This window comes from Cordyceps javanica, chromosome 5, assembly GCF_051103115.1.
Source record: "Cordyceps javanica chromosome 5, complete sequence".
Taxonomy (NCBI): domain Eukaryota; kingdom Fungi; phylum Ascomycota; class Sordariomycetes; order Hypocreales; family Cordycipitaceae; genus Cordyceps; species Cordyceps javanica.
In genome coordinates, this window is record NC_139299.1 from 432,390 (window position 1) to 455,451 (window position 23,062).

The 23,062-nt window shown below is 55.7% G+C and overlaps 7 protein-coding genes across 7 annotated transcripts; 5 read left to right on the forward strand and 2 right to left on the reverse strand.

Moving 5' to 3' along the window:
- Positions 1–887: 887 nt before the first annotated feature.
- V2A60_007368 (SPX and EXS domain-containing protein) lies at positions 888–4,298 on the forward strand (the record flags this gene model as incomplete). Its single annotated transcript, XM_083258653.1, has 3 exons — positions 888–927; positions 1,012–3,294; positions 3,355–4,298. The coding sequence occupies 3 exons, from the start codon at positions 888–890 to the stop codon at positions 4,296–4,298; spliced, it is 3,267 nt and encodes a 1,088-aa protein (XP_083114779.1).
- Positions 4,299–4,848: 550 nt separating this feature from the next.
- On the reverse strand, positions 4,849–6,666 carry V2A60_007369 (aminopeptidase I zinc metalloprotease-domain-containing protein; the record flags this gene model as incomplete). The annotated part of the gene is made up of 2 exons (XM_083258654.1): positions 4,849–6,135; positions 6,214–6,666. 2 exons carry the CDS (start codon positions 6,664–6,666, stop codon positions 4,849–4,851), a joined length of 1,740 nt encoding a protein of 579 aa, XP_083114780.1.
- Positions 6,667–8,133: 1,467 nt separating this feature from the next.
- V2A60_007370 (uncharacterized protein) lies at positions 8,134–9,484 on the forward strand (the record flags this gene model as incomplete). Its single annotated transcript, XM_083258655.1, has 3 exons — positions 8,134–8,209; positions 8,477–9,358; positions 9,477–9,484. The coding sequence occupies 3 exons, from the start codon at positions 8,134–8,136 to the stop codon at positions 9,482–9,484; spliced, it is 966 nt and encodes a 321-aa protein (XP_083114781.1).
- A 379-nt stretch (positions 9,485–9,863) lies between these two features.
- On the reverse strand, positions 9,864–10,583 carry V2A60_007371 (uncharacterized protein; the record flags this gene model as incomplete). The annotated part of the gene is made up of 1 exon (XM_083258656.1): positions 9,864–10,583. The coding sequence occupies one exon, from the start codon at positions 10,581–10,583 to the stop codon at positions 9,864–9,866; it is 720 nt and encodes a 239-aa protein (XP_083114782.1).
- Positions 10,584–13,891: 3,308 nt separating this feature from the next.
- Positions 13,892–15,121, forward strand: V2A60_007372 (uncharacterized protein; the record flags this gene model as incomplete). Its single annotated transcript, XM_083258657.1, has 1 exon — positions 13,892–15,121. One exon carries the CDS (start codon positions 13,892–13,894, stop codon positions 15,119–15,121), a length of 1,230 nt encoding a protein of 409 aa, XP_083114783.1.
- Positions 15,122–16,838: 1,717 nt separating this feature from the next.
- V2A60_007373 (uncharacterized protein) lies at positions 16,839–17,792 on the forward strand (the record flags this gene model as incomplete). Its single annotated transcript, XM_083258658.1, has 1 exon — positions 16,839–17,792. One exon carries the CDS (start codon positions 16,839–16,841, stop codon positions 17,790–17,792), a length of 954 nt encoding a protein of 317 aa, XP_083114784.1.
- Positions 17,793–20,988: 3,196 nt separating this feature from the next.
- Positions 20,989–22,865, forward strand: V2A60_007374 (formate dehydrogenase (NAD+); the record flags this gene model as incomplete). Its single annotated transcript, XM_083258659.1, has 4 exons — positions 20,989–21,264; positions 21,635–21,789; positions 21,882–22,426; positions 22,525–22,865. 4 exons carry the CDS (start codon positions 20,989–20,991, stop codon positions 22,863–22,865), a joined length of 1,317 nt encoding a protein of 438 aa, XP_083114785.1.
- Positions 22,866–23,062: the final 197 nt, after the last annotated feature.

A 23,062-nucleotide genomic window follows, 5' to 3' on the forward strand; every position in this document is an offset into this window, starting at 1 on the left:
CGACGACGCTACTAGGCTGTCGGAAAATTTCCTGCCCAACGACTGATGGTGCGTTGACGTCATGCCTGGTCTGAGACAAGTCTCGAGTCTAGGACAGCTCCGGAATTGAAAGAGCTGGCTGGTAAGTAGCTAACGTAGCTCGGGGAAACGAGGCGAGATGAGGCAATGTTTTTTCGTTGATTAACAAGAATAGAAGAAAGGAACGAAGGTCGAAGGGGACCACTGGAAGCTGATGGGGACTAAATGAAAATTATACCTAAGATCGCCAATGCGGGATGCCGGTGTTTGGCTGAAGTTTGCGTCTGTTTGATTGGAGAGAATAAACCTTGCCTGCAGCACCGAAGTCGGTGCAAATTGTTCACAAGTGGCACCCTTGTTAACATCCCGCTCTGTGGAGCTGCAGCAACGCCCACGTCCTTGCTATCGTTGCATACTTTTTTTTCCTGAACATCACATCTCCTGTTTGATCATTTTTTTTATTTCCCTATTGCACCACCATCTCGACAGACCGACTCTCCCAGCATACTAGCCAGTGGGGCAGCGGCAGAACGCTAGAGACATCGTCGAGCACGTTGCTCATCGCGCGCCTCTGAGAGGTCCCTTACCGTCCTGGCTGGCTCCTCGACTCAGACCCTGACATACCAGTCCGTGGCCTGGCGCACCGCCGAGTTGTCGAACCGACGCACCCAAGCTCGTGCGAGTCTCAGACCTCACCAAGGCGGTTGGCCATCTTGGGGCGGGTTTCGAACAAAAGGGCACTGCTGTCCCGGCAGTCTGGGCCTTGAACCTGGCCTGGGCCTCACGCGCTCCTTGTTGAGAGGAGAGCAGGTCTCGTGCGGCATTGCTGCATCCGGTCGGGCCTTGTCCTCATCTTCCGCGACGCGGCGATGAAGTTTGCCAAAGAGCTCGAGAGAGATGCTGTTCCAGGTTTGTGGTTTCTTGCCGGCTGTGGCGCTGTGCGCACTCGAGCATCGTGATACTAATACAATCGATTCCTTTTTTCGTCCACAGAGTGGCGCATCAAGTATCTCAACTACAAGGCTGGCAAAAAATACGTCAAGGCCGTTGCCCGGGCAGTCAACAGAGCAAACGGCACTACGCCAAAGCTGCGCAGTAGCCGAGGAACATCTCTGTTCGGGCAGCTGCCAAATAGCAATACTCAGCAGACCTTCCGGACAACCTTTACCGATCGGGAATACCGCGATTCTTTCACATCAGGCCCTGCGCCGTCAAGCCGTCCGCCTGCCTACACCTCGGGCACCCCAAACGAGGTGCGGCCATCGCTGGCGCGGCCCGTACCGATTAACGATAACAAGGGCGCCGAGGACGACGCTTTAAATCGGGAACCCGATAATGGCTTACAGTATGGCAGCTTCGTACCGACACCGCCGAGTTCGAGCCCTTTGGCGCAACGGGATAACAGTGGCGAGTTTGAGCTGCCGGCACCGGCCATCCGCCCGATCCCGGATGCATCGCCGCCCGACGCCACCGTGCGCAGCTATGACTGGGCGGCGCAGCATCTGAAAAAATCCCAACCGGGGGAGAGACGTAACTCTAGTACCATTCTGCCGGTATCGCAGTCCAACGGCTCGTTCAGCTCAACTTGGGATAAGCGCAGACGTCGCGGCAGTACCGGCCAGCATCACCCGTCACCGCTGCGGCGTATCTTTTCGTACTCACCCACGCTTACACGAGATGCTTCGGCTACGACGCTCGGCATGGAGCCGTTTGACCTCATTCGCGAGAGAGAACACGAATTTTACGATTTTATGGATTCTGAACTTGATAAGGTCGAGTCATTTTATAAACTCAAAGAGGAGCAGGCCGGCAGGCGACTCGAGCTGTTGCGAGAGCAGCTGCACGAGATGCGCAACCGTCGGTTGCAAGAGATGGTTCCATCGACAGCCAATACATGGACGTCAGAGCATAGCGCGCTACACGGAACCGACTCGGATAGCGGCACAGACCGCGGCGGGAATCACTGGATGCCCTCCATCAAAACCCGGCTATTCCCCCCTGGGCCCAACTCCAAGGCCCTCAGCGCCATGCCAAACACACCTTACCTGAACGGCCGGGACCACCCTGGCGAAGGGCACCGCGACTATATCCGCCGACCCGACGAACAGGATGTCTCGTACCGAACCGCCAAGCGCAAGCTCAAGCTCGCGCTGCAGGAGTTCTACCGCGGCCTGGAGCTGCTCAAGTCGTACGCGATGCTCAACCGTACGGCCTTCCGCAAGATCAACAAGAAGTTCGACAAGGCCGTCAACGCGCGGCCGCCGCTGCGCTACGTCAACGAAAAGGTCAACAAGGCCTGGTTCGTCAACAGTGATCTGCTCGAGGGCCATATCAAGGCCGTCGAGGACCTCTACGCGCGCTACTTTGAGCGCGGCAACCACAAGCTCGCTGCCGGCAAGCTGCGTAGCCTCGCCAAGAAGTCGAGCGACGAGTCTGGTAGCTCCTTTCTCAACGGCTTCCTCATTGGCACCGGCATCGTCTTCTCCGTCCAGGGCCTCGTCTACGGCATCCAGCGGCTGTTTGACGATGATCCGACGCGTAGGCTGCACACGAGCTATCTCATGCAGATTTACGCTGGCTACTTTCTCATGCTGCTTCTCTTTGCCTTTTATTGCATCAACTGCTACGTATGGACCAAGTGCAAGGTCAACTACTCCTTCATCTTCGAGCTCGACCCGCGCACCCGCATCGACTGGCGCCGCATGGCCGAGTTTCCCAGCTTCTTCCTGCTGATATTTGGGATCGTCATGTGGGCCAACTTTAGCCGCTACGGCGACGAAAACCTCTACCTGTATTATCCCGTGGTGCTCATTGCGCTCACGGCGCTCGTCATCTTTCTGCCGCTCCCCTTGCTCGTCCACAAAAGCCGCCGGTGGTTCGCCTACTCGCACTGGCGCCTGCTTCTCGCGGGCATCTACCCGGTCGAGTTTCGCGATTTCTTTCTCGGTGATATGTACTGCTCCCTGACGTACTGCATGGCCAACGTCGAGCTGTTCTTCTGCCTGTACGCGAATGAATGGCAGAACCCGGCGCAGTGCAACTCGAACCATTCGCGGGCGCTTGGTTTCCTCACAACAGTGCCGGCGCTCTGGCGTTTCTTCCAGTGTCTCCGCCGTTACAGGGACACACGCAACGTGTTTCCGCACCTCGTCAACGGCGGCAAATATTCCATGACAATATTGGCCAATGTGCTGTTGTCCAACTACCGCATTCAACGCACAAACACAAACCTGGCGCTGTTCATCTTCTTCTCCGTCATAAACAGCATCTACTGCTGTAAGCATCCTTTCCCTCCCCGCCTCTCCCCCCAACGGAAGATGCACTAACGTTCCACAGCCATCTGGGATCTCTTTATGGATTTCTCTTTACTCCAGTTCCACTCGCGCCACTTTTGGCTGCGCGACATCCTGGCGCTCAAGTCCAAGTGGCCGTACTACTTCATCATGACCGTTGATCCCATTCTCCGTTTCGGCTGGATTCTGTACGTAGTGCTGCCGATGGACGCGAACCACTCGACCGTCTTTTCCTTTGGTGTTGCGCTTTTGGAGGTGACGCGTCGCGGCATGTGGGCGCTGTTCCGTGTTGAAAACGAGCACTGCGCCAATGTCGGGCAGTACAAGGCCTCGCGCGACGTGCCGCTGCCGTACCGCATCGAGCCGTTGATTGCGCACAACACCACTAGCACGGAATCATCGCCCACGATGCGCACCAAGAGCAAGCAGCAGCAGGAACAGGGCTCACATGCAAACGATACCCTCAGTGATGCCACACACAAGAGAAACGAAGCCAGTTTCTCGTCCTCGTCGGCTGGCGGCGCCGGACCGTCGACGATGTCCAGCACCGCGCCGTTGCAGCCCAGCTCGCCGGCCGCCGCACACACGCAGACCTCGGGCCCGCAGCGGCAGTCGTCATCGGCGACGGCTCCGTCCTCGCGTCCCGGCGGCTTCTCCACAGCCACCAGCGCCACCGCCGTCGCGAGCACCTCCCAGGGGGGCCTCTTCCGACGGCGCACCGACTCGGCGCGCACCTTTTCCAAGATGCTCGCCGACGCGCACACGCAGGACTTTGAGAAGAAGCGCAAGAAGAAGAAGAGGCACAGCGACGCCCTCGGCGGCGAGTCCGACGGGCCCGGCGGCGTCGCGGCCGTGGAGAGCGACGACGGCGACGACGATGACGACGATAGCGATGAGGATTCGGCGGATGAGCGCGAGCAGGTGCGGGAGAGCGTGCGGCTGATGGCGCGCAGAGACGGCGGCGCGATTCTGGAAGAGGACGTGTAAACCGACCGTTTCCCAGCCTTTCGCCGAAAAAAATAAATAAATATATACATACAGAGAGGGTCAGGTTCGGGAGTTTGTGTCTGGTTACGGCGGCTGAGCTTTTCGGATAGAATATACATATATATATATTGTCCCTTTTCCCCTTTACTTTTTCTGGGGAGTGAAATTTTATTCTTTCCTCTTCCGTACATGATTGCTCGTGGCAGTCTCCTGACCTGCTGCGCGAAGTCTTGTGGCGTTGACGTAAAACCCACACAAGCAGCATGCATAGCACTGCACACATGCTATGCCGTCGTCTCTTCCGTATCTAATACAACCTGCTACGCAACCGGGAAAATGTCTGCCACTGATCTGTCAAGAATAAAAGACAACTCAACATGTATAAAGACTGGTGATGATGAATCTAGTACTACTACACCCTCAGTACATCCACTTGAGCCAAAGTGTCTATCTGTGCCTATATCGCCTTTGCTGGTATATTTCAAATCAGTTCAGAGAAAAAGAAACAAGTCTGCCATGCATAGACAAATAAGTGCATGCTCAGGAAAAATTAGTGCTCCCACTCGTTGTCGACCTTTTCCCAGTTATCTAAGAAGCCCTTGAAGAACTGGACGCCGAGGCCGGGGTCGAGCGCGCCGGTGGTGGCGCGGATGGAGTGCATGCTGAGCTGGGGCATGCCAGCGTCGGCGGCCTTGCATCCCATCATGCTGGAGAGCATAGGTCCGATGGTGCCGCCGGAGCGGGAGTCGTTGCGGATCTGGAAAGGCTGAAGTCGGTGGCCGATGAGCTCGGCGACGCGGGCAAGGACGGCGGTGGAGACGGCGTCGGTGGTCATGTGGCCGTTGGAGTCGCCAGCGACGACGATGCCGACGTTGAGCTGGGGTATGTGGTCGGGTAGATACTCGCCGAGAAAGTTGGGGTTGCCGGCGTGCGAGACGTCGGCGGACAGCAGGAACGACTTGGCGTAAACCTGGCCCTTGAGACCGGGGCCGTACGTGTCCGGGTTGAGAGCCTCGACGGCACGCTCGACGACGGAGGGGAGGAATGTGCCGCCGGCACCCTGGCGTAGCTTGGAGCCAATCTCTTCGTCATCGAACAGGGCAATCAGCTTGACATAGGTGTCATCCTCCTTGTCCTCGGCGGCGAGGAGACCGGTGAGGGCACCCCAAGAGCAGAGCTTGTCGTCGATGCGGCCCGCTGAAATCATATCACGATCGAGGCCAATGGTTTGGGCCGGCTGCGAGTCGTAGAGCTCGAGCTCCCAGTTGACAATGTCGGAGTAGGAGGTGATGCCGAGCTCCTTGGAAATGAGCTTGACTAGCTTTGGGGGCTGGGTGTTGACAAAGGCGCCTTCCGGGCCTAGACGCTCGGTCTCGGCATCATCGCCGGTGCTTTCCAGGCCAATGACGGGGACGGCCTGCGTCTCCTTGTTCTTTTGGCCCATGATGCCGACGCCAAAGTGCGGTGCGAGGGTAGGGACCTTGGCAATGGGCCAGTCGAGACGGACAAGGCGGGATGAGGTCTTGCCGGTGCTGGGGTCGCGAACAATGACGCGGCCGCCGATGGCGAGGTCACGATCCCACCAAGTCTCGTTGAGAGCGCCGGCGTAGGGGGCGACGCCGAGCTGGAGGAAGCCGGCCTTGTTGGGCTTGGTGCTCACGGGTTTGAGGCGGGCGGTAACGGCATCAATGTGGCCGCCGACCATGGCGAAACCGGGAGCCTGGCCCGTCTTGTAGCCACGACCAACGGCAAAGGCAATGATGGAGCTGCCATTGCGCGAGACGTAGTATTTACCGCCGGCATGAATCTTGCCGGCCCAGGACTCGCGAGGGGGGAGCTGCGGATAGGGTCAGTCAGCATCAGCACAGGCGGGCGGACAGAAGAGCAGCCGGGTCGTCAGTCGGGTCTGACTCACCTCTTTGTAGCCGGCGGCGCGGAGCTTGGCCTTGGAGTAGTCGACGGTGTGGAAGACGGTCGGGTTCTCGGTCAAGAAGTCACAGAAGGGCTTGGTAAAAGCCTCGGGCTTGGTGGCCGCAACCTGGCAGAGGCGGCAGTCGTCGTCGTTGTCGAGGTGCCAGTTGATCTGGCTGCGCTGGTGCGTGCCTAGCTGGGCGATGCAAGTGGCGCAGGCACGGTTGTCCCTGACGCTGCGGCCGTCCATGTCGGCGAGGAGAAAGCTCCGGGAGGCCCTGGAGAGGGCGGGCGACGAGATGGCGGTACTCGTGGCTCGGCTGTCGGCGACGCTTGGGTACTGGGGCTGGGGGCGGGTGTAGGAGAAGCCGGCGAAGCAGGCGGGAGCGTTGACGGCCTCGCGGATGGGGAGGGATGAGTAGGAGTCGACGACGGACGAGGGCGAGCGGCGTGTCATGGTGTCGGGTCGGTACTTGGTAGGCGGTAGGCGATGGATTGGGGGGAGATTTGTAGAGGAGAGAGTTTGGAGGAGAGGGAGGAGGAGGAGGGCGTGTTTGGACGTGTGGTCAAGGCGGGGAGGGAATATTTAAGACAGGTGGCCGGGAAGCTTCACGGTCTGAAAGCGTCATGTGGGCGGATGACGGGAGTGAATGCATACCTTGCCTAACGAGGCAGGTGGAACGGAGCATGTTATCGCAGCTGATCTCGGGGATTCTGGCAATCAATATTGAGTTATTGAAGGGGGCTTAAGATTATTGACTTGTTTGAATTTACAGGGTTTGTTTATTGGCCGTTGGCAATCAGGCAATCAGGGTCTCGGCACAGATGCGCTGAGCCTGCCTAGGATTTATAGGTACCTATACAAGTAAGTACCTACTTAGGTAAGTACCTACTTATAGGTCCGTCCCTGGCGGGGTGACTCTGGGGGAGAGTAGCGCGCATTGGACTGACACCGCTTGGGGAGTCTTTTTCTATTTTGATTTTATTTATTTTTTATCATTCCCTTTTATTGGGCAGAAAGCAGAGAAAGTGATGGGCAGTCCATGCAGCTTAGTGGCATCGTCGCTCCATGTAACTGTACCCAACCATCAGTACAGAAGGCCAAGTAACCTACGGATTAGATAGCCTAGGTACCTACTGAGTAACAAGGTAGTACGCGGCTGAGCTGTATACAGTGGGTTGGTGAGGATTACCGGAGGCGATGGGTACCTCAACCGAGGGACTACTCCCTCCCTCTACTCCGTACGAGCAACCCAACAACCAGATACTTACTGGTCAATTCATCCCGTTGAAAAAATAAACACCCCCATGGCTGTTCCACTACTGACAATGACTGAATATAGAGATTCAATCCCCTCACATTGCGTTAAATCTTGTCTGCGCGAATCTCTATTATTTCAAGCTGTGCCGCAAGTGTCACTCTCATCCTGCTGTCCGCTGCAGCAGCAGCAATCTGAGACAAGCATCCTGTCCTGCGCTGGAATCGGCAAGAACGCAATGTCTTCATGAAACGCTCACATCTCACTGGCCGGATATGTCACAACCGTGGGCAGCTGAATTGAGTCAATGCACTACTTACAAGCAACACGGTGGCGTGGCAGGGCGACGCGACCCGGGAAGAGTGCCTCTCGCGTATTCGATGGCAGGCAATCGAATGAATATTGCTAGTGTCCTTGGAAGCAACCAGACATATGCGATGATCAACAGATCTCTGAACCGTCGATTTCTCCTCAAAATTGCACCAAGCGGCGCCTAACAAGTAACCAGCTGACCTAATAAGTAGGCAGTCGGCTAACGTAAATGGCTGACGTTATGCACGCAGCCTGACCAGCCTCTGTGTGTGTATCTATAGTCTCAAATGTAGACAGCATCGAGCTTCATGCTACCTTGTGCTCGCCCGCAGACATTGGGATAATACTCAACAATGGTGAACCTTCGAAACATCCAGGCGCATAATGCAACCCTCGCCTCCAGTGCCCCAAACTTAGTTGCAGTGTTCGGTGAGTCGCACTCTGCTACAAACCCCCTTCCCACTTCCAACTCTTCGCTTGCAATATCTGCCACCACAAAAGGATATAAAAGGTCGCAAAACGAAGAGTTTATGGCTTTTGAACCCCATCAACGCTCCCATAATCAATGACTGTGACAATGGGACAGTCCGGTGGCACAGTACCTACCTTGTAGATGCATACGCTTCCCCCATCAGCACCTTGTCGCAAACACGTCTTACACGTCTTCGCGTATCACTAACATCCCATTTACCACAGTTGGTGGCACCTCCGGAATAGCCCTTTCCACAGCTCTCGCCCTCGCCCGCCATACCCCGTCACCCAGCATCTACCTGGTCGGCCGCAGCCAACCCGCCGCCGACGCCGCCATTGCCACCATGCGCGAGATGAACCCATCTGCCCGGGCCACCTTTCTCCGGGCAGACATCTCTGTCCTGAAAAACGTCGACGCCGTGTGTGACACAATCAGGGCCAAGGAGGAGAGACTCAATCTGCTATTCATGACGCCCGGGTACATGACGCTCAAAGGCTGGGATGAAACGGCCGACGGCCTGGACCGCAAGTTTGTTCTGCACTACTACGCGCGGATGCGATTCATTGTCAATCTGCTGCCTCTCCTGACTGCGGCTGCGCTCGACGCCGACGCCGACGCCGATACCGACGCCGGGACGACCACCACCCCGAGAGCGAGCCTCTCCCGCGTGGTCTCCGTGCTGGATCCCCTCGTGTCCGTCCGCGCAGGCGGCTCCGGCAGGCTGGACTTGTCCGACCTCAGCCTCGAGCGGTCCTTCACCCTCAGCCGGTGCGGCGCCCACGCCAGCCTGATGGGCAACTTCTTCCTGGAGGGCATGGCCCGGCGGCACCCGCGCACGTCCTTTGTGCACGCGTACCCGTCCGGCGTCCACACGGGCCTGCTGCGCGAACTGCCGGCCGCGCGCGCGCTGTCGGCCGTGCTGGGTACGCTGCTGAGCCCGTTCATGGTGCCGCTCCGGGAGAGCGGGGAGAGGCACCTGTTCGCGGCGACGACCGAGAGGTTCCCCTCAAAGGCTGGGGAAGGAAGCGTGTCGCACGGCCACCACGTCGCCGCCGTCGGGAGCGAGGGAACAAGAGGTAGCGGCTGCTACTGGGTCAATTGGGACGGTGAGACTTTTCCAGCCAACACAAAGATAGATAGGACAAGGGAGGAAGGTGCCGTGGAGAAAGTGATGCAGCACACAGAAGAGGTCTTTGCCAGGTGCATGATAAGCTGACACTTCAGCGGCTTGAACAGTGTACAGAAATCTTGTGTTGTGTGTCTGGCTGTAAAAATGGTACATTTTAACAATCTACTCTTTCCAATCTGTATGACTAGATCAAAGTCTTTCGTAGCAAAACAGCTGTGCTACATATTCCCAGCCATACAGTTGTGCCGTCTCATGTCAGGATGTACAGCCGACACTTGAAGCAGCGTCAATTACCAGCCGAGCAGTTACGGACCAATGAGATGGATCAGATTTATGTGAATAATGGATTAAATATTAACACTAGTGATAAACAGCGCTCCATGCTATGCAATATAATGAACGACAACCTCCTCGAGGTGGGCAACGCATACAAGAGAACCCCCCAATCGCTTTCCTCTATCAAAAGATCAAATGGCCATTAATTAAAAAGCGTGGTACTTGGGCCAGTCGATCGAGTTGACATCCTTGTAGCAGCGAGTGGTGGCGGCAAAATCATGGCTGGACAGCGAGCCAGCAGGGAGGTCATTGAGCTTGGCGCACTGCGGCAGGAGGCTGAGCGGCGCGCAGCCCTCGGGGATGTTGTACTCGACCTGGCCGTCCTGGCTGACCGTCGTCTTGGCCTGCTTGATGATGACAAACTCCTTGCCGCCATAGTACGCGAGCGCCTCCCTGCAGGCGACGTAGGTGGACGGGTACAGCTCGGGGATCGGGTTGGGGAACCCGGCGACGCCCGTGTGGTAGTCGCCGGGCCCGCTCGAGCCGACGTCCAGCCGGACCGTCGACAGCGTCTCGGAGCCCTGGTCCCGGACCAGCGACAGCACCTCGGGGAAGGGCGGCGTGCCGCCGTCCGAGATGGTGTTGGAGTTGCCGTAGCGCACGTCGGCCGCCGTGCCGTTGACGTAGAACAGGCGGCCGGCGTCGGACGACTGGCCGACGTAGTTGAGCGCCGGGCCGACGTGGATCGACGTCACAAAGGTGCCGTGCACGGGCGGGCTGAGGTCCTTGCTCGGGTCGGTGACATTGAGCACCAGGTTGAAGCCGTTGGAGCTCGAGGTTTCGGGGTAGAGAGGGCCGGTGGTGGTGGTGGTGGGAGCGGCTGCGGCGAGGCCGGCAAGGCCAAGAGCGGCAATGGGAGCAATCATGCTGATGGTAGTGGTGGACGGGGTAGATGTGTGCGTGTCTTTGTGTGAAGGAATAAGGGAGATGTAAGAGACAATGAAACTGGCTGGTGATGATGGAGAACTTTCTTCTAGAACAGGTGGCGGGCGGATTGCTTTATAGCTGAACCTTGCGGAAAGAAGACGCTTGTAGGTAGCTGCCTCTTAAAATAGCTTTCCCTGTTTATCAAAGCCGTCCTCCGCTGCCACAAGCGGCCCGACCGGCATTTTGGTCAGCCATGATGCCATGGAAAACTTTAGCCATGGCCGTCCATTGGTGGCAATTCAGTCACTCGGCCCATGCCAAGCGATCGAGCTGGGGTCGACCCAGCGGGGGGGCGCTGCTGAGCGATACCCTTGGCGATACGAGTTTTGGGGGGTCCTGTGGGTTGCTCTGTCGTCATTTTCCTCTTTTGCTTGTTGCCAGGCCGCTAACAGTAGGGCTAGTCAGAAGTTCATAGGGCCGAGGGCAAGCGTGTTTCCCACCGTCAGCTCGTATTGCAAGGTGACAGACAGGGCTGTTCCCGTTGAGCATGGGAACGAATTGTCGGCCCTATGCCGTGGGTAGTCTGACGAATTTCAAAGCCGAGAGGAGCTGGGGTTCTCGTTGGTGGAATTTTACGTGCTTGTTTTGTCTGCTGCAAAGGCAGTCGCCATTTGGTTTGCAAGCCCTCTTCTCGAATATAGCATGTTACCACAGAGTATCCGTACAACGCGACCATATTCGTTCCTCGTTAAATCTGCTCAGCCTCTCGTCTACAGCTTTGTAAGAAAATCAATGAGCCCAATACGATGATTTTTGACCAATTCTCGCCAGTCGAAAAAAACTCAGCTGTCAAGGCTTTGATCACAGCCTTGCAGTAGATGTATACATTGGTGCATGGGGGCGGACTCGGCCGAGTTCAAAACCGTCCTTGTCGATGCCGGAGTTAACACCTCCAAAAACTACGTCATTTTTTTTTCGGACCCGATGCCAAGAGGGCAGTGCGCGGCACAAGATTATTGTGTAAAAAAACTTTGATCGCATTTAGTGACCACATTCGGGTTAGGTTCATTCTTCTCTACTCGATAGGCCGAAGCAATAATAATTTCTATTCTTGTGTTTCAAAGTAAAAGGATATTGGCTTGTGAAGTCAGCTGCGACCTATACGAGCTATAACCGCCAGCGCCAACCTTGCCAACTAGAATGACTAGATCTCCAAGAGTTCCTGTAAACTTTTTTTTCTTTCTTTCTTGGACATTTCAATGGCCAAAAAGCCGAAAAATGAGAGATACTTTCGACTTCGAGTCTCTGCTACCTTGCCGAAGCATCTCACCCCTTTCTCCCACCTGCACGCGCTTCCCTGTCGCAACCCAACGGCAATGAGACTGTCGTCGTAGGGAGTACTGGCGACCGGGTATTATGAGGTGGTCCAATTAAAATCGAAGCAAGGTAGAGGATACCATGGGCTTAGCTCGTCACAGCAATTATCCCCGCCGCTCTGGCCAGAGTTTCAGGATGTGCGCAGCACCCACTAGAAGGATGAAGGTGGCCGCTTCAAAACGTGCCCTCGCCCGGTTCCTGTGATCTTTGTGCGTTCGCGAGGCGGAAGAACCCAATCGTGTTGGCTAGTTGACGTATCTGTATTTTATTCCTTGGCGTTCCCGTTACTAGAAAGCGTATTCCCCAGTTGACATCTTGTGCTTGCTACTTTCCGCTTCTGACAGTCCCTTTATATATTTTCCATCCCTCAAACAAATTTGCCGCACTTTACCTCTGATATCTCATCACCTAAACGCCTAAGCCAGGCCGTGGGAAGATTTATCTCCAAGTTTTGGGACGAGAATCGTGTATGCACTCGCCCTCGAGCAGATTTGCAACGTGATGAGCTATGGCATTGATCTCGCTGCGTGTCTAGGCTTACCACAAATCGGCTTTTTTTATTTCTGCGATCAAAAGCGCCATTTCTATATAAGCAATCAGTCACTCTGTCTGGAGTCATGAGGATGAGGGACTACCGCTCGATATACCGTGGCTTACGGCCGTCTCCAACGGCAGGATCTGGTCGCTTCTCGTTCAATGACTTCTGGTAATCGGCTTTTGAAAAAGGCCAATTCACTCAAAAGTAGGGGCACTCCGGCAGCTCATCCAAGTCTATCCTGATTGATGCTCATGAAAATAACATTTTCGTCGACAAGAACTGGGACTTTACGCGTATTATTGACCCCGAGATTGCTTGCTCATTGCCAGTACAAGTGCCTCGAATCACCCTCGCGCTGATTTGGAGAATTGCAATGCATCATGAGACGGTAGCTGACAATTTTGAAAGCCAATAGACTGAACTCGTTTAGTACCTCCGACACAGGGAGCAGCTGCAGATTTTTCGTGAGGCTGAGAGCTGTCCTAATCTAGCTTGGAACAAATCTGAGAAAATGTTACATTTTAGTTCACGCTGGCTCTGATGCCTACGATCGTTTTCAATCAGTTTCTCTCCGACAACAATTTAGCCGAATCAAACTATTCATCGCTGTACCCGTAGTTCTCCGCATTGTGCTTGATGCGATGCCCAGATGTTCCGGAGCTTATTTACAGCGACCGTCGGTTCTAGGGAACAGTTGGGTAGCTGCACGTGCAAGCCCCATGTTTGGACTGATCTACAGAACTGCATCAGATCCAAAAATGGGTAACAGCTGCCCATCTTGTTTATTATCATAGTTATCCTCAGCACCTTCAAACGTGGCATGATGCAGAAGGCATTAGAATTGGAGTCGGCTAGTTGTAGGGTAGGCGAGCGCAACCGCCGCAAACCGTACTTCGCAGGCTCAATTGCTGGCCCTCTTAATTTTTTTTATTCATAAAAGAAAACAAAAAACACTTATTCGAGAACCAAATACCGATTGTTTCCTACTGCTGTTGGAAGTCGGAGTTGCGCTTTGTTCGGTTTACAGTGTTGGCCATCACGTCTATCCGTCTATCCGGAGTGTCATCTCTGGTGCTGGGATGAATTAGTACGTGCTGGATGGGGCTTGGCGGAAGCCGCAAACATGTACATGCTAACCGTCCAAGTCAATCTAATCTTATCAATCAAACTGGTCCCTACCCCCGCTGTCACGGCTAGTCAGACAGTGGCACCGCTGATGGCTCGGCAAGGCGCACACCCTGGGACGGGGTCGGCGCTATCGGTCGGCCGAAGATCCGTATGTTTGATCTGATAAGACAAGCCACCCATGCTCGCTATCACGCAACTAGTTACACCTCGCCCCCTTTTTCTGCCGCCTGTAAACCGTTGGCATTCACTCCCCGTTCGTTCATCATGGCGCTAGAGAACCTCCCGTACGAGCTCCTGCTGCACGTCCTTTCCAATGTTCCCGACCTCACCACTCTAGACTGCCTGCTCCGCGCGTCTCCGGCGGCGTACCGGCTCTTTGACAATGGGACGTCTGCGGTGGAGATATTCGAGTGCGTCCTCTCCGACGGGTGCGTGTGTGACCACGTTCAAGTCTTGATGCGCCAGGTCGCGCTGCTGCGATCCGGGGCGCGCCCGTTCCCGCCGGGCTACACGGAATACACGCCGTGGCCGGTCGCGCCGGGCATCCTGTCCTTTCGGCGGCAGGTGATTGAGGAGTCTTTGCGGCACAGCTCCCGGCAAAAGGCGTCGCCGGCAGGGTTCGCGCCGAAGCGGCTGGACCGCGACACGGAGCCGTGCATCCTGCGGGGCCTGCTGGTGACGGCGCGGCGGCTGACGGCCGCCTCGCTCGACTGCCTCAACTTTTACCTGGACGAGCTGGCGCACATCACGAGCGAAAAGGGCCACCACCCCGGGCTGGTGTCGGGCCTGCCGCCGGCCTGGAGCGAGGAGCAGCGGTGCGTGCGGACGCTGTGGCGGCTGCAGCTCGTGTTCGACCTGAAGCGGGCGGCGCGGCGCGGCACGCTGGGCTGGTCCAGGAAGGACCTCAAGAGCCTCGAGGGCATCGCGGCCATCAGCTCGACCGAGGACGACTGGTGGCTCGGCCTGCAGGTGAGCAGCTTCAGCCAGCACTGGCCGGGCGCCGACTGCGGCGAGCGCTTCTTCTACCACTCGGCCGCGCACCACGACTGCTACTACCCGGACGTGCCGCACCCGGAGAAGCACGAGTACGCGACGGTCCTGGACTACATCCGGCACCGCCACGGGCAGGACTTTGCCACGCGCGTGAACCAGGGCGTCCTGTGCCCGACGACCATCATGGCGGTAGCGGCGGCTGGGGGGCCTGACGGAAACGAGGTGTGCCGCCATCGCCGTCGACCGGGCGAGGAGGCGCCGGCGCCGGCGCTAGGGGACCGCAGAAAGTTGGTGTTCGCGGCGGCAGTCGTACAGTACTATGAAAGCTCGCGGCCCGGGAGCGGCGTCGCGTGTGCGGAGCTTGGTGGCGGCGCGCAGTGTCTCGACATTGCGCTGCTTCGACAGGCGGGCTTTGCGCTGTGGTCGAACCAGCGGCTCAAAGTGTTGAAGAATCTCTCTGACCTGCCTAGCCTACTGAATAGGACGAGGACGCTCGCCTAGGGCCTACTTTGTAGAATAAATCGGGTGGAAGTCACCGCCTCGTGTACCACCACGTCTTACCCTGTCCAAGGTAGGAGCTTCTTGATAGTCTTAATCTCATCTTATTGCTATGTCGGGAAAGCAAAGCCCTCTCAACCACTAGTGCGCAAATATGGTCATCGGCCTCGGTTAAACTTCTTGGTGTCTGTATGGAACGACCGCTGCCATTTGATGCCGTGGTTCCTTCCATTGTATTGTTGCATAACTCGTTCTAAGCCTGTTCTATGTCCCTCGTAATTTCCCTTGTAACATTATGATGATGTTGATGAACTTGTGCGCTTGCTCGAGGTTGTATATTCCATAGATTGTATCCATCTTCTTTTATTAAAAATGAGTATTGGCAGCCTTGCCGAAACCGATTGCAAGCGATTGCAAGTTGCAGCGCTGCAAATGATGCTTCGAAGACCATCGGGCTATTAATCCAAAGCCTCCTTTTCCTCCCCAATGAAAAACGAAGGCATCAGCCTCTTCCTGAGAATTAAACATGTTGAGAGGAGGTACTATCATTTTTTTCTTGCTCTAATTTTAAGGAGGTAGAATACTCTTGAGCAGAGAAGAGGTGGTCAAAAGATACATCGTGTTGGCCAGACATTCAAATCTGCATGGGCTGGTCTGGACAACGACGGTAAAAGACGAGTTTGTCAAGAAATTTGGGACATTGACACTATACTCCGTACTATTCCACGTCCTAGTGACTCACAGCCAGGCTGCTATCGCACTGTTGATGGCTCCCCTTGTTGTGATCCGCTGCTCGGCGCCAGCAAAGACTGTCCACCTCGTGACCTAGGCGACGAGATGTTGCGGAATCGCATCTACGCTTAGTTCGTGGCTACAGATGCCTCTCATATAAAGATTGCGACAATCTCCCTGACTCACTCCCTCGCTCTAGCACGTCTGTCTTTGTACATGGCGATATTGGCCCGCGGAATATCATCATGGACGAGCATGGCAGCATCAAAGCCTTGCTTGACTGGGAGTCCTCTAGCTGGTTCCCAGACTATCGGGAATTCGCTCAGATGATGAAATGGTGCGATCCGCTGGAGCACGACTTGCAACGGTGGATGGAACGGACAAGACCCGATGCATGGATATTTCAGCGATTCAAAAGGCAAAGCAGGTTTTATTCTGAAATGAGATGTTGACTGTACTTTTGAAATAGTGTCTTTGAGCCAACTTTTAGAGAACCGAAACCAATTATGCGTGAGCTATGCTGCTGTAGTGTCTGTCGAGCGTGGCTTGTCCTGTGCCGCTACTAGCTTCCTCACTGACTGTGCAACACTGAGCATGCTCGGATCAAACAGGCCATGAAAGACGCCTGTAGATTTAGACCCAGCGCACGAGTGCGGGCTTGCAACCCACCCTTGTCCTTCCTGCAGTCAGCGGCTGCGTCGCCCAGCCCTTGCTGGTAGCCAGACAAAGTTGGGGGATCTGCGAAAAATCAACCATCTACTTGTTACTTCTGACCACATCCTGTGCAAAGTGAGGTGCTTGTGGGCCCACGATCCTGTTGACTATTGACATAGTCAGACAACAGAAGGCTCGTCAGTATTGACGTGCTGCCATTCACTTGCAGCCTCCAGCTGGCCAATTCTGGCGACCTTGCCAGGTCCAACATCCCAGGTCGTTCAATTTAGCATGCAACGTCCCGATCCTCCGTTTCCTTGTTTCTCAGCAAACCATGGAGCCTTCGCAACGCGCAGTCGGTGCGTATCATGATGATCAAGTGCTTTCCCTCAACATTGAATCATCTCACGGCTTTTCACAAGCGCGCTCAAAGGTTCGACTTCTAGTTCAAAAGGTTCAACAACCATGGACACTCTCGTGTGGCATGGTTGCAGTGATTTTGGATGACACCGAGGAAGCAGCCGTCACGTTCCTCAAGCTCTTCGATAGACGGTGGGCATATCAGTTGCGGAGCGATAACGGGATACAGCCGTGGACAACCCATATCGAGGAGTCTTACGCCAACTTTGTACAGTGCGGTCGGGTAGCAAACTTCCTCGAGAAGTTGAACCACGAAGAGGGTTTCAAAGACACCCAAGACTGCTGGGATGATGCTGAGAACGAAGCTTTTCTCACACAAGAACTCGGGTCTTTGTATACCGCTGAGACTGCGACCTACGACGCCTTGCAGGAGTATCAAGGCAAAATCTTGCCGCGTCTGATGGCTAAAGTTACCCTGGACTTGGTGCCAGAAAATCAAGTACCAAGTGATATGCTAGGGCACCTGCAGGTTAAAGGCATTCTTCTTCAATACTTGCCTGGATTTACCTTGTCGGCATTGGATCAGCATGCGCCTCGGCAAGCCTGGCAAGGGGTGGTTGATGAGGCAGTCCGCATCACTCGCATGCTCGGCGACGTTAATGTTCTCAATTCAGACGTCCGCCCTGGTAATTTCATGGTCGTACCAACGGCAAATGACGAATATCGCGTCTACATCATTGATCTTGGCCAGTGCAGATTCCGTCAAACTCATGAGTCTGACAAGGAATGGGGCCGGGCGAAGTGGCAACAAGACGAAGAAGGGGCGATAGGCATGGTAATGAGGCAACGGTTGCGACGAAGTGGCTTTGAATACAAGTTCGAGCCCAGCATGAGATATCTTGAGTGGGCACCTGGCGAGGACGATTGATTCACGGGGCGGGACTTACCGATGACTTTACAAATACGCACGGAACGCAGAGGAGCAGACAAAAAAAAAGTGCAAAATCTCCAGAGAAAGCTGGGGTTTCTTACTCACCTGCCTTTTCTGAGTGAGGACGGGATCTATGGCTGTTTCCAGAGGCGCCAAAAATAAAAAAAGCTTTCTTCCGCCCCCCTCAGGTGTGTTGTACACCTCATGCACCAGAATCCGAATGCCATTTATTCAAAGTGCATCTTTTCAACGCTTCATTGCATCTTCTCAAGGTTCAGAAACAGCTTCTATGCCGGTCCAATATCTTATTATGCGCAGAAATAGCTTCCGGTTTCCACGTACTCTTTCGCATACCAGAGGGGGTGTGGATGCGCTGCGCAAGTACAAGTTAACAGAAGACTTCCCACAAACTGCCAAAACTTGGTGGAAAAAAAGTGGCGAGGCAAATAAAAGTGCATTTTGTCATCGAATGTTCATTTTAGAACCTTTTCCCAGTGCCAAATTTTTTTTTGGCACTGCCAAAAGTAACTTACATAGTGATGGGTAGAGGGAGCTGCATAGCTGATGCCGTGTTCGCTGGTGTTTTGTTAGCGAGGCGTCGCAAACGTGTGTAGACAAAGCCACGCGAAGAAGATGGGAGATGTTTGCCAAAGTTGATGGCGGAAAAGGCTAGGGTGCGGCACGGTCATGTCGACAAGACCACCCGGGCGAATATGCAAGAGCCGCGGTCCTCCCTCTCCATCACGAGTCTAGGCTGCTCAAGCACCAGAACGCAACAGAGACAGACGTCAAACGCGTGCCGCAACCTGGTATTTCCTTGCTCAAAGGTGTAGAGAGAACGACCGCAGAAATCAGCCAGAGAGCACATTTCGACACGCCTGAAACGCGGCAAAGACTGGAATCTGAATATGCATTCTTGCAAGGTGGCCTCTGTTGCCGCCATACATGAAAGCTCAAAAAGCAGGTGCTGGTGACTGTTCATGAATCGCGCGCGCGCGCCCGCTGTCAATTCGCGAGGCAGGGCACCTTGATTGTTGGTTACTTGGATTGCATCTCGGGCTCCTTTTTAACTTGTGTGTCGTCTTGAGCCGGGTCTCGATAGGCTGCACACTCGCCACTCAGCCCGTCCAGCCTGCTTCCATCCCAAATCGTGTTTCGCTGTCGCCCGTCGCACGCCCGTCTGAAGGTTCTCTCTGTGCGTCGCTGGGGTGGCATTGCCGTGTTATTAGTGTGAGAAAGCAGATGGGCTTACAGTGGAACTCGCCCGGCCACCGTAACAGCGACGAGGGGCAAATGAAAGAGATGCGAAAGCTATTCGTCTCTGAGACAATGCCACACGCGGCGACCTGTCGCCAAGAGCTTCCAATTGGCGAGGTATATGTCTAATAAACCGGGCTGGCCGACTTTGGCTGTCCTTTGCGGCACTGCGCAGGTACACTCGGTGCCCCTCGGAGCAGGCACCGGCTGTCAGGCTCGGAATTGCGCATCTTATGCAACGCACAGCCAGATGATGGAATGCAGCTGTGGGTATCCTTACAAAAGGGTCGCATCGGAAGGCTTTATGGTCTGGTGATGCCGGCAACAGGCTGCATACACTCAGCGTCGTGGCCCGGAGAGTTCTCGGAGAGAGCGGAGAGCGCAGGCAAACGCATTGCCGTGCGCCGAGAGAGGGCGGGGGGCGGCGAAGAGCTAGTTACTGCGTACGAGTAGGTTATTGGGAATTTCAATGGAGCTGCGTTTCGAAGCCACCAAACTCGAAAGGGTTTGCTAATAGTACTCATCAGTAACTTGACAACAGAGGCGAAGCTGGCGACCCGCAAAAGCAGACGAAGCAAAGTTTGGGAAACACGCCACCCCGTACGCTTGTCTTGCTGCTCAACTCTTGTTGGACAAAGATGCGCAACCCAAACTCTTGCTGCCGCAGGATTTGTGCTAAGCTGTCATTGCTTGGTTTGATTCCACCTTGATGTGTTCTAGCTCCAAGCTACCCCGCTCGATCGATGGGGCTCCAGAACTGTTGATCCCCAGCTTGGTTGGGCTGGCAGATGGTCGTCGACTCGTCGGTGCGACACCGTGGCTGCGCTTGGCAAATGCCTGCAGCCATCCCCCTTTTATTACGTTAGTCGAACCTCGCCGACGCGAGCTGGGACGGTGGCATGGTGGTTGGCGAGAGGCGGGCACACCACCTACCACCTCTTGGGCCAGTACTAAAGCGACCGGGCTGCAAGCCACAGGGTTAGGCAAAGTTGCACTGTGCTGTCCTGCGACGACTGCAGCCCCAGAAGTTCTTCTCAGCTTAAAGTGGAGGGGAGGAGAAAGGGAGGGATGGGGATGGAGGAGAGCAACGCCGAAGCCCGAGATAGTCCCATCCTGAGCACCACCACCGCAACACCGGCGGAGCGGCGTGGGCTTATTAGCTCCCGGGCTGGCGGATGGGCCAAAATTCAACGCCGGTCTCCTGCCACAAAAGCCAATCCCTTGTTTGTTGTCACAGCTTTGGCGATCCCACGGCAACAACAGGTACTGATAGTTGGCAAAAAAAAGGGTCGTAAAGAAGTGGGCATGCCGAACAAGCTGCGAGGCGCCGCCGCCGCCGCCGCCTCTGCCCTCTCCTCTCATTGCTGTAAACCGGCTTCTGGAGTCGCAACCGACCCCCGGGCAACATGGGGCCTGCTCTCTCTTACCGTGTTGTCGTTGGGCCCATGACATTTCCGTGGGCAGCACGCCGAGCAAACCCCCCCCCCTTTCCGGCTCCCCTCCCCTTGACCCCTCCTCCGGCGAAAGGAGGTCGTGTAGCACTTTTGAGATTGGACGAGGCACAGAGAGGAGGGGGGCAAGTCGTCTCCGTCGCAAAAAAAAGGAGGGGTAGAAACGGGCGTTGCTGGTAGAACGCGAAGCCTGGGAGACGTATAAAGAAGAGAGTGCTCGCTCGAGGCTGATGGATTGTTCCCTCCTCTCTCTCTCTCTCCCCCTCCTTTCTTCCTGCATCATCCTCTGACACATACAAATTACTTTGATTCATATTCCCGACTTGGTAATTACTAGTGCACCACCTCGGCCGCCTACCACATACCTACCATTTATAAATAGAGAAGCTACTACGTCTAGTTTCCTCTGCCCCCTCTCCTCCTTTCGATCTCATATACACTACACACAAATTTTTGTCTACATTTGACACATCAACTCATTCAAAATGGTATCTTTTCGCCCCATTTCCCGTTCTCTGCCTCTGGCGGCGTCTCGCGCGGCGCTCTTCCACTCCTGCGCTCCCTCGCCTGTCCTCCGACACGCCGCTGCCGCTGCCGCTGGGTGCCGGCGCGCGGCGCCCGTCTTCGGCAAGCTGGGAGCAGCGGCGGCATCCCCGGGCGCGCCGGGCCTCGTCCCCTCATCGTTTCGTGCGCTGACCACTGCCCGCGAAAAGGTCAAAGTTCTTCTTGTTCTCTACGACGGCGGCAAGCACGCCGAGCAGGTCAGTCAATACCCATTGCTTTCTTTCTCTCTCTCTTTCTTCTCCTTCTTCTTCTTGGTAGCCCAGACCTGCAAGTGGGCCAGACCAACTCTGCCTCAAAGGCTGGCGCGCAACACATCGCCAATGGCAACCAGAAACAACAACTAGCATCGACGGCCAGATCGAGAACTTTTCGCTGGTTCCTCTGTTTGGCCTGATGTTGTTAGTGCTCCGCTAGTGACCCTTGCCCATGAATGCGGGGGAGGGGGTGTTGAAGCAGCTTTGTGGTGGACCTTTCCAGATCAACGACGCTATTCTTAGACCCGGCCTGGTTTGCGGCGCATATACCAAGAACAATGAGACTAACATGTTGGCTTCGCACCTTTTTTAGGTTCCCGAGCTTCTCGGCACCACCGAGAACGAGCTCGGCCTCCGCAAGTGGCTCGAGGACCAGGGCCACACCCTCGTCACCACCTCTGACAAGGAGGGCGAGAACTCCAAGTTTGACCAGGAGCTCGTCGACGCCGAAGTCATCATCACCACTCCGTAAGCGCTCAAACAAGTCCCTTCTCTCCCACCTCACCGGGGCTTCCTGTGCGTTGCCGCTAACATCGGGTCCGCGTGCGCGCCGCCGACAGCTTCCACCCCGGCTACCTGACGGCCGAGCGCCTCGCCAAGGCCAAGAACCTCAAGCTCGCCGTGACGGCGGGCATCGGCTCGGACCACGTCGACCTCAACGCGGCCAACAAGACCAACGGGGGCGTGACCGTCGCCGAGGTGACGGGCAGCAACGTCGTCTCCGTCGCCGAGCACGTCGTCATGACCATCCTGGTGCTGATCCGCAACTTTGTGCCCGCGCACGAGCAGGTCGAGCGCGGCGACTGGGACGTGGCCGCCGTCGCCAAGCAGGAGTACGACCTCGAGGACAAGGTGGTCGGCACCGTCGCCGTCGGCCGCATCGGCGAGCGCGTCCTGCGCCGCCTCAAGCCCTTTGACTGCAAGGAGCTCCTCTACTACGACTACCAGCCCCTGTCCCCCGAGAAGGAGAAGGAGATTGGCTGCCGCCGCGTCGACTCCCTCGAGGAGATGCTCGCCCAGTGCGACATTGTCACCATCAACTGCCCGCTGCACGAGAAGACCAAGGGCCTCTTCAACAAGGAGCTGATCAGCAAGATGAAGAAGGGTATGTGCCATCACGAACAACGTTGAACGCACACACACACACACACACACACACACACACACACACACACAAAACACCCGCTAACACAACGGTCACAGGCTCTTACCTCATCAACACCGCTCGTGGCGCCATCGTCGTCAAGGAGGACGTCGCTGCCGCCCTCGAGTCCGGCCACCTGGCCGGCTACGGCGGCGACGTCTGGTTCCCCCAGCCCGCCCCCAAGGACCACCCTCTGCGCACCGCCAAGAACCCCTTTGGCGGCGGCAACGCCATGGTCCCTCACATGTCGGGCACCTCGCTCGACGCCCAGAAGCGCTACGCCGACGGCACAAAGGCCATCCTCACCAGCTACTTCTCCGGAAAGGAGGACTACCGCCCCGAGGACCTCATCGTCCACAAGGGCGACTATGCCACCAAGGCTTACGGTCAGCGCAAGTAGAGTTGTGCGTGTCTTATCTGATTGTGTGAGAAGAGAGGGGAGGAAAACAAACCATGTAATGAAATATCCTTTTTTTTCTCCTTTTTCGTGTTGAACAGTCTTGTGTGCACCGACATGATCCTGGGCACTGGCTGTGTATATCCATAGGAGTAGTTAGCCATCCATCCTATCAACTTGCCTTGCGTTCACCAACTATC